This window comes from Anguilla anguilla, chromosome 17, assembly GCF_013347855.1.
Source record: "Anguilla anguilla isolate fAngAng1 chromosome 17, fAngAng1.pri, whole genome shotgun sequence".
Lineage (NCBI taxonomy): Eukaryota > Metazoa > Chordata > Actinopteri > Anguilliformes > Anguillidae > Anguilla > Anguilla anguilla.
Window position 1 is genome coordinate 26,907,970 of NC_049217.1, and position 15,631 is coordinate 26,923,600.

The window sequence follows — 15,631 nt, forward strand, 5'->3', positions numbered from 1 at the left end:
CCCCTGCAACCCCAGCAGCAGCTCAGACTGCATACAGCTGCCCAACGACTACCAGTGTGTCTGCAAGCCCGGCTTCACTGGTGAGAGTGTGAGAGTGTGTGTGTGTGTGTGTGTGTGTGTGAGTGAGTGTGTGGGTGGAGTATACATGTGTGTGACTGCATACAGCTGCCCAACGACTACCAGTGTGTCTGCAAGCCCGGCTTCACTGGTGAGAATGTGTGTGTGTGTGCGCGCACGCGTGTGTGTGGGTGTGTATGAGTATGTGTGTGTGTGTGTGTGTGTGTGTGTGTGTGAGTGTGTGTGAGTGTATGTGTGTGTGTGTGTGTGCGCGCACGCGTGTGTGTGTGGGTGTGTATGAGTATGTGTGTGTGTATGTGTGTGTGTGTGTGTGGGTGTGTATCAGTGTGTGTGTGTGTGTGTGTGTGTGTGTGGGTGGGTGCGTGTGTGTGGGTGTGTATCAGTGTGTGTGTGTGTGTGTATGTGTGTGGAGTATATATGTGTGCATTTATGAACGTGTGGTATTTAGATAGGGTGTGTGTGTGCGTGTGTGTGGAGTATACATGAGCATGTGGTATTTAGATAGGGTGTGTGTGTGCATGTGAGTGTGTGTGTGTGCGGTAATGTGTGGTACTCACTGTTGTTGTGTTTTATGTGCAGGGCGAAGGTGCCAGTTCAGATTCAGTGTGTGTGAGTCTCAGCCTTGCCTGAATGGAGGTGCCTGCTCCGCCTCTCCCAGCACCGTCCAGGGCTACACCTGCACCTGCCAGCCTGTGAGTATTCACAAAGCCCTGCCCTGTCTGTGCGTATTCATAAACTCCTGCCCTGTCTGTCTGAGGGTATTCACAAACCCCTGCCCTGTCTGTTTGAGTATTCACAAAGCCCTGCCCTATCTGTTTGAGTATTCATAAACTCCTGACCTGTCTGTCAGAGTATTCACAAACCCCTGCCCTATCTGTTAGAGTATTCACAAAGCCCTGCCCTGTCTGTCTGAGGGTATTCACAAACCCCTGCCCTGTCTGTGCGTATTCATAAACTCCTGCCCTGTCTGTCAGAGTATTCACAACCCCCTACCCTGTCTGTGCGTATTCACAAACCCCTGACCTGTCTGTCAGAGTATTCACAAACACCTTCCCTATCTGTGTGTATTCACAAACCCCTTCCCCATCTGTGAGTATTCACAAACCCCTTCCTTATCTGTGCGTATTCGCAAACCCCTGTACTCTGTGCTCACATGTACAGGGGTACACTGGGCCTACCTGTGAGCGGAGCCTGCTGTCGTGCCGGGAGCTTTCCTGCTACAACGGGGGGAGCTGCCTGCAGACGGCGCGGGGCCCGCGCTGCACCTGCGCCCCAGGCTTCGGCGGGCCCGACTGCCACCAGCGCAGCGGGGGGGGCTGCTCCGCCCAGCCCTGCCGAAACGGCGGCGTGTGCACCGAGGAGGCCGTCTTCCCCTTCTTCCGCTGCCAGTGCCCCGGCGGGACGTCCGGCAAGCGCTGCGAGCAGGGCGCGGCCGCGGAGCCCGCCTGCCCGCTCGCCGACTGCCACGGCAAGGCCGGCGACGGCGTCTGCGACAAGGAGTGCAACACGTACCCCTGCCGCTGGGACGGGGGCGACTGCTCGCTCACGCTCAACCCCTGGGCCCACTGCGACGACCCGCAGTGCTGGCGCGTCTTCAACAACAGCCAGTGCGACCCGGCCTGCGACAGGCCCCAGTGCCTGTACGACAACTTCGACTGCAAGAGCCGCGAGAAGAGCTGCAAGTAAGGGCTCCCTCCTCCTCCTCCCTCCCCTCACTCTCCATCTCTCCTCCATGTAAGGGCTCCCTCCTCCTCCTCCTCCTCCTCTTCCTCCTCCCTCCCCTCACTCTCCATCTCTCATCCATGTAAGGTCTTCCTCCTCCTCCTCTTCCTCCTGCCTCCCCTCACTCTCCATCTCTCCTCCATGTAAGGGTTCTCTCCTTCTCTTCCTCCTCCTCCTGCCTCCCCTCACTCTCCATCTCTCCTCCATGTAAGGTCTCCCTCCTCCTCCTCTTCCCTCCCCTCACTCTCCATCTCTCCTCCATGTAAGGGTTCCCTCCTTCTCTTCCTCCTCCTCTTCCTTCTGCCTCCTCTCACTCTCCATCTCTCCTCCATGTAAGGGTTCCCTCCTTCTCCTCCTCCTCCTCCTCTTCCTCCTCCCTCCCCTCACTCTCCACCTCTCCTCCATGTAAGGGCTCCCTCCTCCTCCTCCTCCTCCCTCCCCTCACTCTCCATCTCTCCTCCATGTAAGGGCTCCCTCATCCTCCTCTTCCTCCTCCCTCCCCTCACTCTCCATCTCTCCTCCAAGTAAGGGCTCCCTCCTCCTCCTCTTCCTCCTGCCTCCCCTCACACTTCATCTCTCCTCCAAGTAAGGGTTCCCTCCTCCTCCTCCTCCTCCTCCTCCCTCCCCTCATTCTCCATCGCTCCCCCACCTCCACCAGCTTTCTTTTCCTCCACCTTCATTTCTTCTATTGGTTAGCTTTCTGTGACACATTTCCAAAAATATTTCGACACGAGCTGTTTCCGGAAATAATCCCGCGCGCTAGAGAGAGCAGATTTAGTGACGGCGTTACGCACTGCAGTGTTCTGCCTGCTGACGGCCGTCCCGTCCCGCTCCCCTCCTCCTCCCCCCCCCCCCCGCCCCCCCCGCAGTCCCATCTACGAGCAGTACTGCATGGACCACTACGCGGACGGGCGCTGCGACCAGGGCTGCAACACGCAGGAGTGCGGGTGGGACGGGCTGGACTGCGCCGCCAGCGTGCCGGAGGACCTGGCGGAGGGCGTGCTGGTGATCGTGGTGCTGCTGCCGCCGGAGGAGCTGGTTCGCACCGGCCCCGCCTTCCTGCAGAAGCTCAGCTCCATCCTGCGCACCACCCTGCGCTTCCGCCTGGACCACAACGGCGACGCCATGATCCGGCCCTACACCCGGCCCGAGGCCCGCGCGCGCCGCGAGCTGCACCCGCAGGCGGAGGTCATCGGGTGAGTGCGCCGCCCGGGGTCGCGGGGTCACGGGGGTCACGGGGGTCGCGTGGCCCGTCGAGGCGAGACGCCCCCCCCCACCCCAGCGCTCAGACCTTGTATCCGTCCCCCCCCCCCCCCCCCCCCCGCAGGTCCATCGTGTACCTGGAGATCGACAACCGGCTCTGCTCCCAGGACTCGGAGGACTGCTTCCCCTCCGCAGACTCCGCCGCCGGGTACCTGGCCGCCCTGTCCGCCACCGAGATGCTGCGCTTCCCCTACCCCATCAAACAAGTGCGCAGTGAGTACCTGCTCAACGTCTGCCACATTACACTCTGCAGTGAGTACCTGCTCAACGTCTGCCACATTACACTCTGCACTGAGTAACTCCTGAGTATCTGCATATTACACTCTGCAGTGAGTACCTGCTCAACGTCTGCCACATTACACACTGCACTGAGTAACCCCTGAGTATCTGCATATTACACACTGCAGTGAGTAACCCCTGAGTATCTCCCACATTACACTCTGCACTGAGTACCTGCTCAACGTCTGCCACATTACACTCTGCACTGAGTAACTCCTGAGTATCTGCATATTACACTCTGCACTGAGTACCTGCTCAACGTCTGCCACATTACACTCTGCACTGAGTAACTCCTGAGTATCTGCATATTACACTCTGCACTGAGTACCTACTCAATGTCTGCCACATTACACTCTGCACTGAGTACCTACTCAACGTCTGCCACATTACACTCTGCACTGAGTACCTACTCAATGTCTGCCACATTACACTCTGCAGTGAGTAACCCCTGAGTATCTCCCACATTACACACTGCAGTGAGTACCTACTCAACGTCTGCCACATTACACTCTGCACTGAGTACCTACTCAATGTCTGCCACATTACACACTGCACTGAGTACCTACTCAATGTCTGCCACATTACACACTGCACTGAGTAACCCCTGAGTATCTCCCACATTACACTCTGCACTGAGTAACCCCTGAGTATCTGCACATTACACACTGCAGTGAGTAACCCCTGAGTATCTGCACATTACACTCTGCACTGAGTAACCCCTGAGTATCTGCACATTACACTCTGCAGTGAGTAACCCCTGAGTATCTGCCACATTACACTCTGCACTGAGTAACCCCTGAGTATCTGCCACATTACACACTGCAGTGAGTAACCCCTGAGTATCTGCCACATTACACTCTGCAGTGAGTAACCCCTGAGTATCTGCACATTACACTCTGCAGTGAGTAACCCCTGAGTATCTGCACATTATACTCGTACCTGCTGTATAAAGTCCCACAGCCTCCTTACACACCCCTCCCTCCCTCCCCTCCCCCCTCCCCGCAGGCGAGGTGCTCCCTCCCGGCAGTACAGACGTGCCGGACTGGGGCAAGCTGCTGCTGGTGGGCGTGGCCGGGCTCTTCCTGCTGGTGATCCTGGGGGCGGGGATGCTGATCGCGCGGCGGAAGCGGGAGCACAGCACGCTCTGGTTCCCCGAGGGCTTCTTCCTCAAGAAGGAGACGAGCAGCAACAAGAGCCGCAGGGAGCCCGTGGGCCAGGACGCGCTGGGCATGAAGTGAGTCACACACACGCACACGCGCACGCACGCACGCACACGCACACACACACACACACACACGCACGCACGCACGCACACACACACACACACACACACAGGGCCAGGACGCGCTGGGCATGAAGTGAGTCACACACACACACACACACACACACGCACACACACACACACACACACAGGGCCAGGACGCGCTGGGCATGAAGTGAGTCAGAGCACAGATACAGCACACACACACACACGCGCACACGCACACGCACACACACACACACACGCACACGCACACGCACACACACACACACACGCACACGCACACACAGGGCCAGGACGCGCTGGGCATGAAGTGAGTCAGAGCACAGATACAGAGCACGCACGCACACACACACACACACGCGCACACACACGCGCACACACACGCACACACACACACACACACACACACACACATTCGGCAACCACACACACACACACGCACACACACACACACGCACACACATTCAGCAACCACACACTCACGCACACACAAACACACATTCAGCACACACTCACGCACACACAAACACACATTCAGCACACACTCACGCACACACAAACACACATTCAGCACACACAGACGCACACACAAACACACACTCACGCACAGACAAACACACATTCAGCACACACTCACGCACACACAAACACACATTCAGCACACACTCACGCGCACACAAACACACATTCAGCACACACTCACGCGCACACACACATTCAGCACACACTCACGCACACACAAACACACACTCACGCACACACTCACGTGCACACAAACACACACTCACGCACAGACAAACACACATTCAGCACACACTCACGCACACACACACACATTCAGCACACACTCACGAACACACAAACACACACTCACGCACACACTCACGCGCACACAAACACACATTCAGCACACACTCACGCACACACAAACACACATTCAGCACACACTCACATGCACACGGATGCGCAGTTGGTGGCCTGGGGGCTGTGCTAAAGCACCCGTTTGTCCTTCCCCTGCTGCAGGCACATGCCGAAGACGGTGGAGGAGTCTCTCCTGGGAGACCACAGCGACCAGTGGCTGGACACAGACTGCCCCGAAGCCAAGAGACTGAAGGCCAGTTACTCTACGCTTTGCGCAAGATACACTCAGAATAACGAGACGAAATCGCCGTTTCATTTTCTGCGTTTCAAATTCTGTGATGAGCTAAGTGATGAGAAGTACACGTTAGTTTTATTTTCATTATAGCAAAAGCGAAAAATATAAACAGCAGTATTGTAACTGGCACAATCGGCCAATATGAACTTCACCACAACTTTACCTAATATTACCATTCGGCGCATAAATAAAAAAGCTCTTCGTTTATTAATGTGAATGTGTGGAAAGGAATGAGGGTTTTTGAAAAAACTGTTGGCAGCATGAGGTGGTAGAGGGTGTAACTGTGCTGTAACAGCTGGAGGTGTAACTGTGCTGTAACAGCTGGTGGTGTAACTGTGCTGTAACAGCTGGTGGTGTAACTGTGCTGTAACAGCTGGAGGTGTAACTGTGCTGTAACAGCTGGTGGTGTAACTGTGCTGTAACAGCTGGAGGTGTAACTGTGCTGTAACAGCTGGAGGTGTAACTGTGCTCTAACAGCTGGTGGTGTAACTGTGCTGTAACAGCTGGAGGTGTAACTGTGCTCCAACAGCTGGTGGTGTAACTGTTCTGTAACAGCTGGAGGTGTAACTGTGCTGTAACAGCTGGTGGTGTAACTGTGCTGTAACAGCTGGAGGTGTAACTGTGTGTACTCTAAACAGCTGGAGGTGTAACTGTGCTGTAACAGCTGGTGGTGTAACTGTGCTGTAACAGCTGGTGGTGTAACTGCTGTAACAGCTGGTGGTGCAACTGTGCTGTAACAGCTGGAGGTGTAACGCTGTGTGTGCTGTAACAGCTGGAGGTGTAACTGTGCTGTAACAGCTGGTGTTGTAACACTGTGTGCTGTAACAGCTGGAGGTGTAACTGTGCTGTAACAGCTGGTGGTGTAACTGTGCTGTAACAGCTGGAGGTGTAGCTGTGCTGTAACAGCTGGAGGTGTAACTGTGCTGTAACAGCTGGTGTTGTAACACTGTGTGCTGTAACAGCTGGAGGTGTAACTGTGCTGTAACAGGTGGAGGTGTAACTGTGCTGTAACAGCTGGTGGTGTAACTGTGCTGTAACAGCTGGTGGTGTAGCTGTGCTGTAACAGCTGGAGGTGTAACTGTGCTGTAACAGCTGGAGGTGTAACGCTGTGCGTGCTCTAACAGGTGGAGGAGCCCAGCGCGATGTCGGACAGCGAGGACGCAGTGGACTGCAGGCAGTGGACGCAGCACCACCTGGCCGCCGCAGACATCCGCGTGCCCCCCTCCATGGCCCTCACGCCCCCCCAGGGGGAGTTCGACAGCGACTGCATGGACGTCAACGTCCGGGGGCCAGGTGGGCGGAATCACTGTCGCTCGATCATGAGCTACGTTCTGCCACGCAGCATCGCGCTGACTGTAATCCCCCAATGTGCTCTCCTGCTATCAAGCTTAGTGCTGTGGGGGTACCAATAGGCTAAACGTAGCGACAGTTTGCTAGTAAACTGTATTTGTTTCGCGGCACAGTATAAGGCTATTTGCTATTTAATGAATTAATTTGCTATTTAATGAATGATGAATAATGAATTGTTTGAATCGTTCAGCAAATTCTGTTCTAAAGTTTGACCGAAACAGTTGGTGTAGTTCACTGCACCTCTGGGGCGTCATGTTTGGTCCTGTGGTAACGTCGGGCGATACCCAGTGTCCGTGGACGGGGCAGTGACGTTTTTTTGCGGCCTGTTTGTCCCCCCCGCCCCCCCACCCCCCCCCCCGTTGCAGACGGATTCACTCCTCTGATGCTGGCGTCGTTCTGCGGGGGCGGGCTGGAGTCAGACATCCCGGAGGAGGAGGACCCCGAGGAGTCGTCCGCCAACATCATCTCCGACCTGATCTACCAGGGGGCGTCGCTGAGCGCGCAGACCGACCGCACGGGCGAGACCCCCCTGCACCTGGCCGCCCGCTACGCCCGCGCCGACGCCGCCAAGAGGCTGCTGGACGCCGGGGCGGACGCCAACGCCCAGGACAACACCGGCCGCACCCCTCTGCACGCTGCTGTGGCTGCTGACGCGCAGGGCGTCTTCCAGGTAAACGCACAGTGCACTATACACCACTCACAGAAACTATACACACATACTATAAACACACTATACACCACTCACAGAAACTATACTCACATAAACTATACACACTATACACCACTCACAGAAACTATACACACTATACACCACTCACAGAAACTATACACACATACTATACACCACTCAGAAACTATACACACAAACTATACACACTATACACCACACACAGAAACTACACACATACTATACATACTATACACCACTCACAGAAACTATACACACATCCTATACACACTATGCACCACTCAGAAACTATACACACATAAACTATACACACTATACACCACACACAGACACTATACACACATACTATACACACTATACACCACTCAGAAACTATACACACATAAACTATACACACTATACACCACACACAGACACTATACACACATACTATACACCACACACAGAAACTATACACACTATACACCACTCACAGAAACTATACTCACATACTATACACACTATACACCACTCAGAAACTATACACACATAAACTATACACACTATACACCACACACAGACACTATACACACATACTATACACCACACACAGAAACTACACACATACTATACACACTATACACCACACACAGAAACTATACACACATACTATACACACTATACACCACACACAGAAACTACACACATACTATACACACTATACACCACACACAGAAACTATACACACATACTATACATACTATACACCACTCACAGAAACTATACACACATACTATTCACACTATACATGGAACACAAAAACTATGCACACCATACTATTCAAACTATACACTAAACACTGTACTTACAATAGACACTATATACACATATATACCATAATCGGTATACATGTGTACCCTATTTACACACAGTACACACACAAAGCTGGAACACACAAACACTCACGTGAAATGGTAGATGCTGACGGGTTCATTCTGAGCACTGACTCTCTGAGCACTGACTCTCTCTCTGAGCACTGACTCTCTCTCTCTGAGCACTGACTCTCTCTCTCTGAGCACTGACTCTGTCTCTGAGCACTGACTCTCTCTCTCTGAGCACTGACTCTCTCTCTCTGAGCACTGACTCTCTCTCTCTGAGCACTGACTCTCTCTCTGAGCACTGACTCTCTCTCTCTGAGCACTGACTCTCTCTCTCTGAGCACTGACTCTGTCTCTGAGCACTGACTCTCTCTCTCTGCACACAGATCCTGATCCGCACGCGCGCCACAGACCTGGACTCGCGGATGTACGACGGGTCGACCGCGCTGATCCTGGCTGCTCGGCTGGCTGTGGAGGGCATGGTGGAGGAGCTGATCACCTGCCACGCTGACGTCAATGCCGTGGACGAGCTGGGTGAGTGTGTGTGTGTGTGTGTGTGTGTGTGTGTAAGATGGAGCACATTCTGTACAGTTGAGTCACAGTCAGGCTCAGTCCGTACGATTGAGTCACAGTCAGGCTCAGTCCGTACGATTGAGTCTTAGTCATGCCCAGTCCGTACGATTGAGTCTTAGTCATGCCCAGTCTGTACGGTTGAGTCTTAGTCATGCCCAGTCCATGTGATTGAGTCACAGTCAGGCTCAGTCCGTATGGTTGAGTCACGGTCAGGCTCAGTCCGTGTGGTTGAGTCACGGTCAGGCTCAGTCTGAATGACTGAGTCACGGTCAGGCTCAGTCCGTGTGGTTGAGTCACGGTCAGGCTCAGTACATATGGTTGAGTCACAGTCAGGCTCAGTCTGAATGACTGAGTCACGGTCAGGCTCAGTCTCAATGAATGAGTCACGGTCATGCTCAGTCCGTATGGTTGAGTCACAGTCAGGCTCAGTCTGAATGACTGAGTCACGGTCAGGCTCAGTCTCAATGAATGAGTCACGGTCAGGCTCAGTCTGTATGGTTGAGTCACGGTCGTACGCACTTGCTTTGCAGGCAAATCTGCTCTGCACTGGGCCGCAGCGGTGAACAACGTGGAGGCGACGGTCGCTCTGCTGAAGAATGGAGCCAACAAGGACATGCAGGACCTGAAGGTACCGGGAGAACACCACCTCATTCCTCTTTCTGCTCATCCCTCTCTCCTCTCATCCCTCTCCTTTTGCCCTTCTCGCATCCCTCTCTCCTCTCATCCCTCTCCTTTTGCCCTTCTCGCATCCCTCTCTCCTCTCATCCCTCTCCTTTTGCCCTTCTCGCATCCCTCTCTCCTCTCATCCCTCTCCTTTTGCCCTTATCGCATGCCTCTCTCATCTCATCCGTTCTTACTCTTGGCTGAACTGCATCCCCTCTGGAAAGGCAGTGACGTGTGCCCATGCTCTGTGTGTGTGCCCATGCTCAGTGTGTGTGCCCATGCTGAGTGTGTGTGCCCATGCGCAGTGTGTGTGCCCATGCTCAGTGTGTGTGCCCATGCTCTGTGTGTGTGCCCATGCTCAGTGTGTGTGCCCATGCTCTGTGTGTGTGCCCATGCTCAGTGTGTGTGCCCATGCTCAGTGTGTGTGCCCATGCTCTGTGTGTGTGCCCATGCTCTGTGTGTGTGCCCATGCTGAGTGTGTGTGCCCATGCTCTGTGTGTGTGCCCATGCGCAGTGTGTGTGCCCATGCTCAGTGTGTGTGCCCATGCGCAGTGTGTGTGCCCATGCGCAGTGTGTGTGCCCATGCGCAGTACGCTCGTTCCTCGCAGTCCTACCGGATTGGTTACTCACACCACCGCCGGGCGCTAACCCTAACCCGAACCCTAACCCTAACCCTAACCCGAACCCGAACCCGAACCCTAACCCTAACCCTAACCCTAACCCTAACCCTAACCCTAACCCGCTCTTTACATTCAGTGAAATGCAAATCAGCCTCCTTTGGCAAGCATAGAGTAAATACTGCCAAACTCCACTAACTGTCTCTGTCTTTCTCTCTCTCCCTCCACTCTCTCGCTCTCTCTTTCTCTCTCTCCCTCACTCCCTCCCTCTCTCCCCTCTCTCTCTCCCTCTCTCCCCACTCCCCCCCTCCCTCCCTCTCCCTCTCCCTCCCTCCCTCCCTCTCCCTCCCTCCCTCCCTCCCTCCCTCCCCCGCCCTCCCTCTCCCTCCCCCTCCCTCCCTCCCTCTCCCTCCCTCTCTCTCTCTCTCTCTCTCTTTCCCCTCCCTCCCTCTCTCCCCCCCTCTCCCCCCTCTCTCCCCACTCCCCCCCCTCTCTCTCTCCCTTCCCCCCTCTCTCAGGAGGAGACGCCGCTGTTCCTGGCCGCCCGGGAGGGCAGCTGCGAGGCGGTGCGGGTGCTCCTGAGCCACTTCGCCAACCGCGAGATCACGGACCACATGGACCGGCTGCCGCGCGACATTGCGCAGGAGCGCATGCACCATGACATCGTGCAGCTGCTGGAGCACCACGCCCTGTCCCCGCTGCTGTGCCCGCCGGGCGCCTTCATGCACGGCCTCAAGCAGCCGCCGCAGGGCGGCAAGAAGAGCCGGCGGGCCGGCGCCAAGGGGGGCGTGGCCGGGCTGCACGGGGCGGGGCCGAAGGAGGCGGCGGCCAAGTGCCGCAGCAGGAAGCTGACGCTGGACATGCAGAGCTCGCTGCTGGAGAGCTCGGTCACGCTGTCCCCCGTCGACTCGCTGGACTCGCCGCGCGGCGGCGCCAGCAACGCCGGCTACATCACCAACCCCGCCTCCCCGGCCCTGCCCTCGCCGGGCCTCTTCCACCCCTCCCTCTCCGTGCCGGCCACGCCCATGGTGCGCGGCGTGCTGGACGGCGGCGGGCCCTTCGCCGTCTCCCTGGCGCAGCTGGGCGACCTGGGCGAGGCGGGGCTCCCCATGGGCCAGGCCCTGCAGGGCCACGCCCCCATGACGCCGGGGGCGGGGCCCGGGGTGGGGGTGGGCGGCGCCCCGCCGGGCTACGTCCTGAACGCGGGGCAGCTGGGGCTGAGCCTGGGCATGGTGAACCCGGTGAGCGTGCCCTTCGACTGGCACCGCATGCCCCCCGCCTCGCAGTGCGGCCCGCAGGTCATAGGCCTGGTGCGCTCCATCAGCCAGAGCCCCGCCCTGCACCCGCAGAGCCCCGCCCTGCAGCAGCAGCAGCACAGCCTCCTCCAGCAGCAGCTGTTCCACAGCTCCCAGCAGCCCCTGCTGCAGCCCACGCCCATCTCCGCGCCCCAGTCCCTCAGCCCCTCCCAGCTGCCCTCCATCTCCGAGCAGCAGCAGCAGCAGCAGCAGCTCCACGGCCGCGCCATGGCCCCCCTGGGCCGCTCCACCCCTCCCACCCCCCAGCAGGCCCCGCCTCCGCCCACCTTCTTCAAGCAGCAGGCTCCTCCTCCCCAGCCCAGCCAGGCACAGGCCCCTCCCCCGCAGCCCCTGCAGGCCCCGCCCCCCCAGGCTCCCAGCAGCAGCAGTGCCGGTCTGGAGGACTACCCCACCCCGCCCTCCCAGCGTAGCTACACCACCCTGGACACCACCCCCAAACACTACATCCACCTGCCCAATGAGCACCCCTACCTTACCCCCTCCCCAGAGTCCCCCGAGCCCTGGTCCAGCCCCTCCCCTCAGTGCGTGTCTGACTGGTCAGACTCCACCCCCAGCCCAGCCAACGCTGCCGCCGCCCAAACCCAGATACCCCACACCCAGGAGTCCAACGGCAAGATGCAGGTGTTCGCGTGAAGACCCCACGCGCCCCCTTATCCCCATCCCGCCCCCCTTCCCCACCCCCCAGTGAAGAAAAGAGAAGAAGCCCCTCTGTGGGAGGAGCTATCCTGTATTAACCCCCTCCTCTCCTTTCCAACGGTTCATTTGGATCGGGATTGACTCTGAAATTCCACCGCGCGCTTGTCTTCTGTGCAAGGCACCGGTCAGACAAAAACGGTAAAGGGAAAATGTTTGTTGTCTTAAAAAGAGAAGACGATTTAATGAAGTATGACTTTTTTATAATAAAGAAGAAAAAAAAAAACTAAGTCTTTAATTTCAAAGACTGGGGGGACGCCCTCCTAACACTAACAAACTTTAAAAAGTAGAAGAGCATAATGGCAAACCTACGGAAAGAGATCGGCCATTTTTGGATGTATTTATTGTGTGTTCCCGACTACAGCTTTCATAGCATCTCCACCCTCTCTCCTCCAATACCGACCATAGCAACACTGTGCACCCTCACCCCTGATTGGCCCAGGTTCGGTCATTACTTGAAGCATCGCGGCCAATCAGAGATCAGTGTGCTTTTAGTGTGGTTATAGCACGGCGCAAAAGGCGACGTGCTCTGATCCTATTGGCCATATCCACTAGCTTTTGGATTGGTTAACTCTTGACCACACCCTCCCACTCCCAGGGGGTTTCAGTGTTAGAATGGAATCAGCTGTTATGAGCACAAGAGTGTTGAGACTAGCTCAACACTACTAGCGTTGCTGAGCATTGCCAGTCGGCCCCTGGACGAGTAATGTTGACCGGCAGTCTTTCGCTGCCCTCATATCCTCTGCTCCCATTGGCCAACAGAGTGCACCCTTTGCTCTGATTGGTCCATTACAGTGCATACTCTATTCCGAGTTCCCCAGGGGACGATCTGATGGATGCCACAGGAGTAGTCACTCATTGCAGCTCCATCGAAAAAAAAAAAAAAAAGTTTTAAAAAATTGTTTTTGCATCGCTTGGCTCTTTGAGAGAGAGAGGCACAGTTTTAGTGTCGTCTTTAACTGATTTTATTTATTCAGGCCAGACAAACAGAAAAAGGGAGGAATCGGTATCATGAGCAAATAAGCTTCCACAGTGGCTGGCCAAACAGCACAGAATTACTGTTCTTTTAGAGCAAGCCCACACATTCCATGCCCGAGTGCCAGAAAAGGCCTTTCCCAAGCACTTCCAGGGACATGCAGCAGGGGGCGACAGTGAGACATTCCAACTGTGCTTTAGTGATCCTGCTGGCTCAATTTTTTTTTTTTTTTTTTCACAGAATTTTGGCCAGTATTGTGTAATAAACTAAACCATTATATATTTTTTTTCTTTTCTTTTTTCAATGAAATGGGCATAAAGAAAAATGTTAATTGCGAGTTCTCCATCACAAGAGCCCACACTCAGTATTCACCAAACTGGCGACTCTCTCCCTGCGTACACCCGGCTGGGTGGACCACAGGGGGGAAACTTCCCCCCCGTGCAGGAGGAGGGTCAGGGAGGTTGTGTAGGAGCTGGTGTCACAGCAGAACGTTTGTTCTTGGCTGTGGGGTTTTTCTTTTTTTTTTTTGTTTCTTTTTTTGTATCAGTGTAAATGTTTGGTTTTACCTGTACTACCGCTAGCTGTCACTGCCCGTCACTTGTGATTTTGTTTATTTTCGATTGAAACTGAAACCACGGTAACCTGCCGATTGATGCCGTGGTGGACTAAGCTATGTTGATTGGCTGCTGCTTCCTATCAGTCACACACAGACATTCCAGACACTTGCCAGTTCCTCAGTGTTGCGCTGTAGTGTAATGATGTAGCTGGAAACACACACGCACACACACACACACACGCACACAAGCATGCACGCACACACACACACATTTTTTTGGGACTACTGCTACATAAAGTCATAAAAAAGGGCCCAAATTTTTATTATTTTTTATTATCAGGGACGTCTGAGATTTTGTACATACCTTGTGTCCATGTCAACACACATATGTACACACACACACACACACACACACACACACACACACACACATTTTCCCTGTAGCCCACTAACAGAAATAAGCTCATGCTCACTCTCTGTCCAGCAAACTCTCAGTGGCACACAAACACAACTCTTTTTGCCTGTGCCAGTCCCTGCCCTGTCTCCAGGACCGCGTGGTCAGAGTTTCGGTGACGTTCACCCAGCTCCTGGCCGCGAGCCCCGGGCCCGTCGTGGTTAGGGCCCCGGTGGGTGTGTCGGGGGTGCTCTGGCCCCGTCACTCTTAAGAGAGGTGGTTTTTATAGGCGTGCAGCGCACGTGCCTGCATCTGTAGCACACCCCCCACGCCCACCGGTCGCGGAGACGACGGTCGGTGATGATGTCATAATGTGTGGGCGGAGCAAACGCTGCCATGCAGTGCCGCCCGTTTTCTGGCGTCGTTCCCGCGGAGTCTCCCGGTCGCCCGGTTGCTAGGCAGCGAGGGGGCTCCAGGAGACAGGGAGAGACTTTTTTTTTTTTTTAAACTTGGGAGAACAAGAGCAGCAATATGCCCACTGCCTCCATTTCCCAGCACGCACTGCCACGGATGGACCCACCCACCTCACCCATTTCCTAGCTCCAATGCTGTAACATGGCACAGAACCGGGCCGGTCACATTCAGGCACAGGACACAGAATTGACCAGTTGGACTCTGTAGATCCAGCCCTCTGGTCTGGGTGAGTTCACTTAATTTGGGTGGGAACCACTGCTCAGCAGTCAGACGCATCGAAGACACACCCACTCCGTATGATTCATACATAAGTTCTCACACACTACAGCCTGTGTACATTTCACCATTTCCAGCTTCTGATTGTAAATATGTTCGTCTGAAGTAGATATACTAGCTACCGAAGTCTTATGTTTCTAAAATGATTATTTACTAAAAATGAGAAATAAAAAAATGTGTACTTCCTATTAGCATTATTGTGAAGTTGAGGATGTGACTGACGTTGCATTGGTCTTGTATCATTAGAAACAACCATAGATTATTTTTTCTATCATTTATTATTAATTCTTGTACTTGTTTAAAAGTAGTTTGAAATCATTGTACAGAAATACCGTTCCACAATGTTTGTATGAAACAGACAAGCTGTAAAATAAGTTACTGCTAATAAAATATGTAGGTGACTACATTCCTGTGTGTTAAAGTTGTTTAGACGTGC

At 54.7% G+C, this 15,631-nt stretch overlaps 1 protein-coding gene across 1 annotated transcript; it reads left to right on the plus strand.

Annotated features, from left to right (window-relative positions):
• Nucleotides 1-4: 4 nt before the first annotated feature.
• Nucleotides 5-15,601, plus strand: LOC118217167 (neurogenic locus notch homolog protein 3-like; the record flags this gene model as incomplete). Its single annotated transcript, XM_035398989.1, has 12 exons — nt 5-80; nt 658-770; nt 1,240-1,760; nt 2,670-2,996; nt 3,128-3,276; nt 4,348-4,576; nt 5,630-5,720; nt 6,887-7,055; nt 7,478-7,782; nt 9,044-9,191; nt 9,761-9,858; nt 11,029-15,601. Coding segments are annotated over 12 exons (3,657 nt in total), but the record flags the coding sequence as incomplete, so codon positions are not given.
• Between the last annotated feature and the right edge of the window lie 30 nt (nt 15,602-15,631).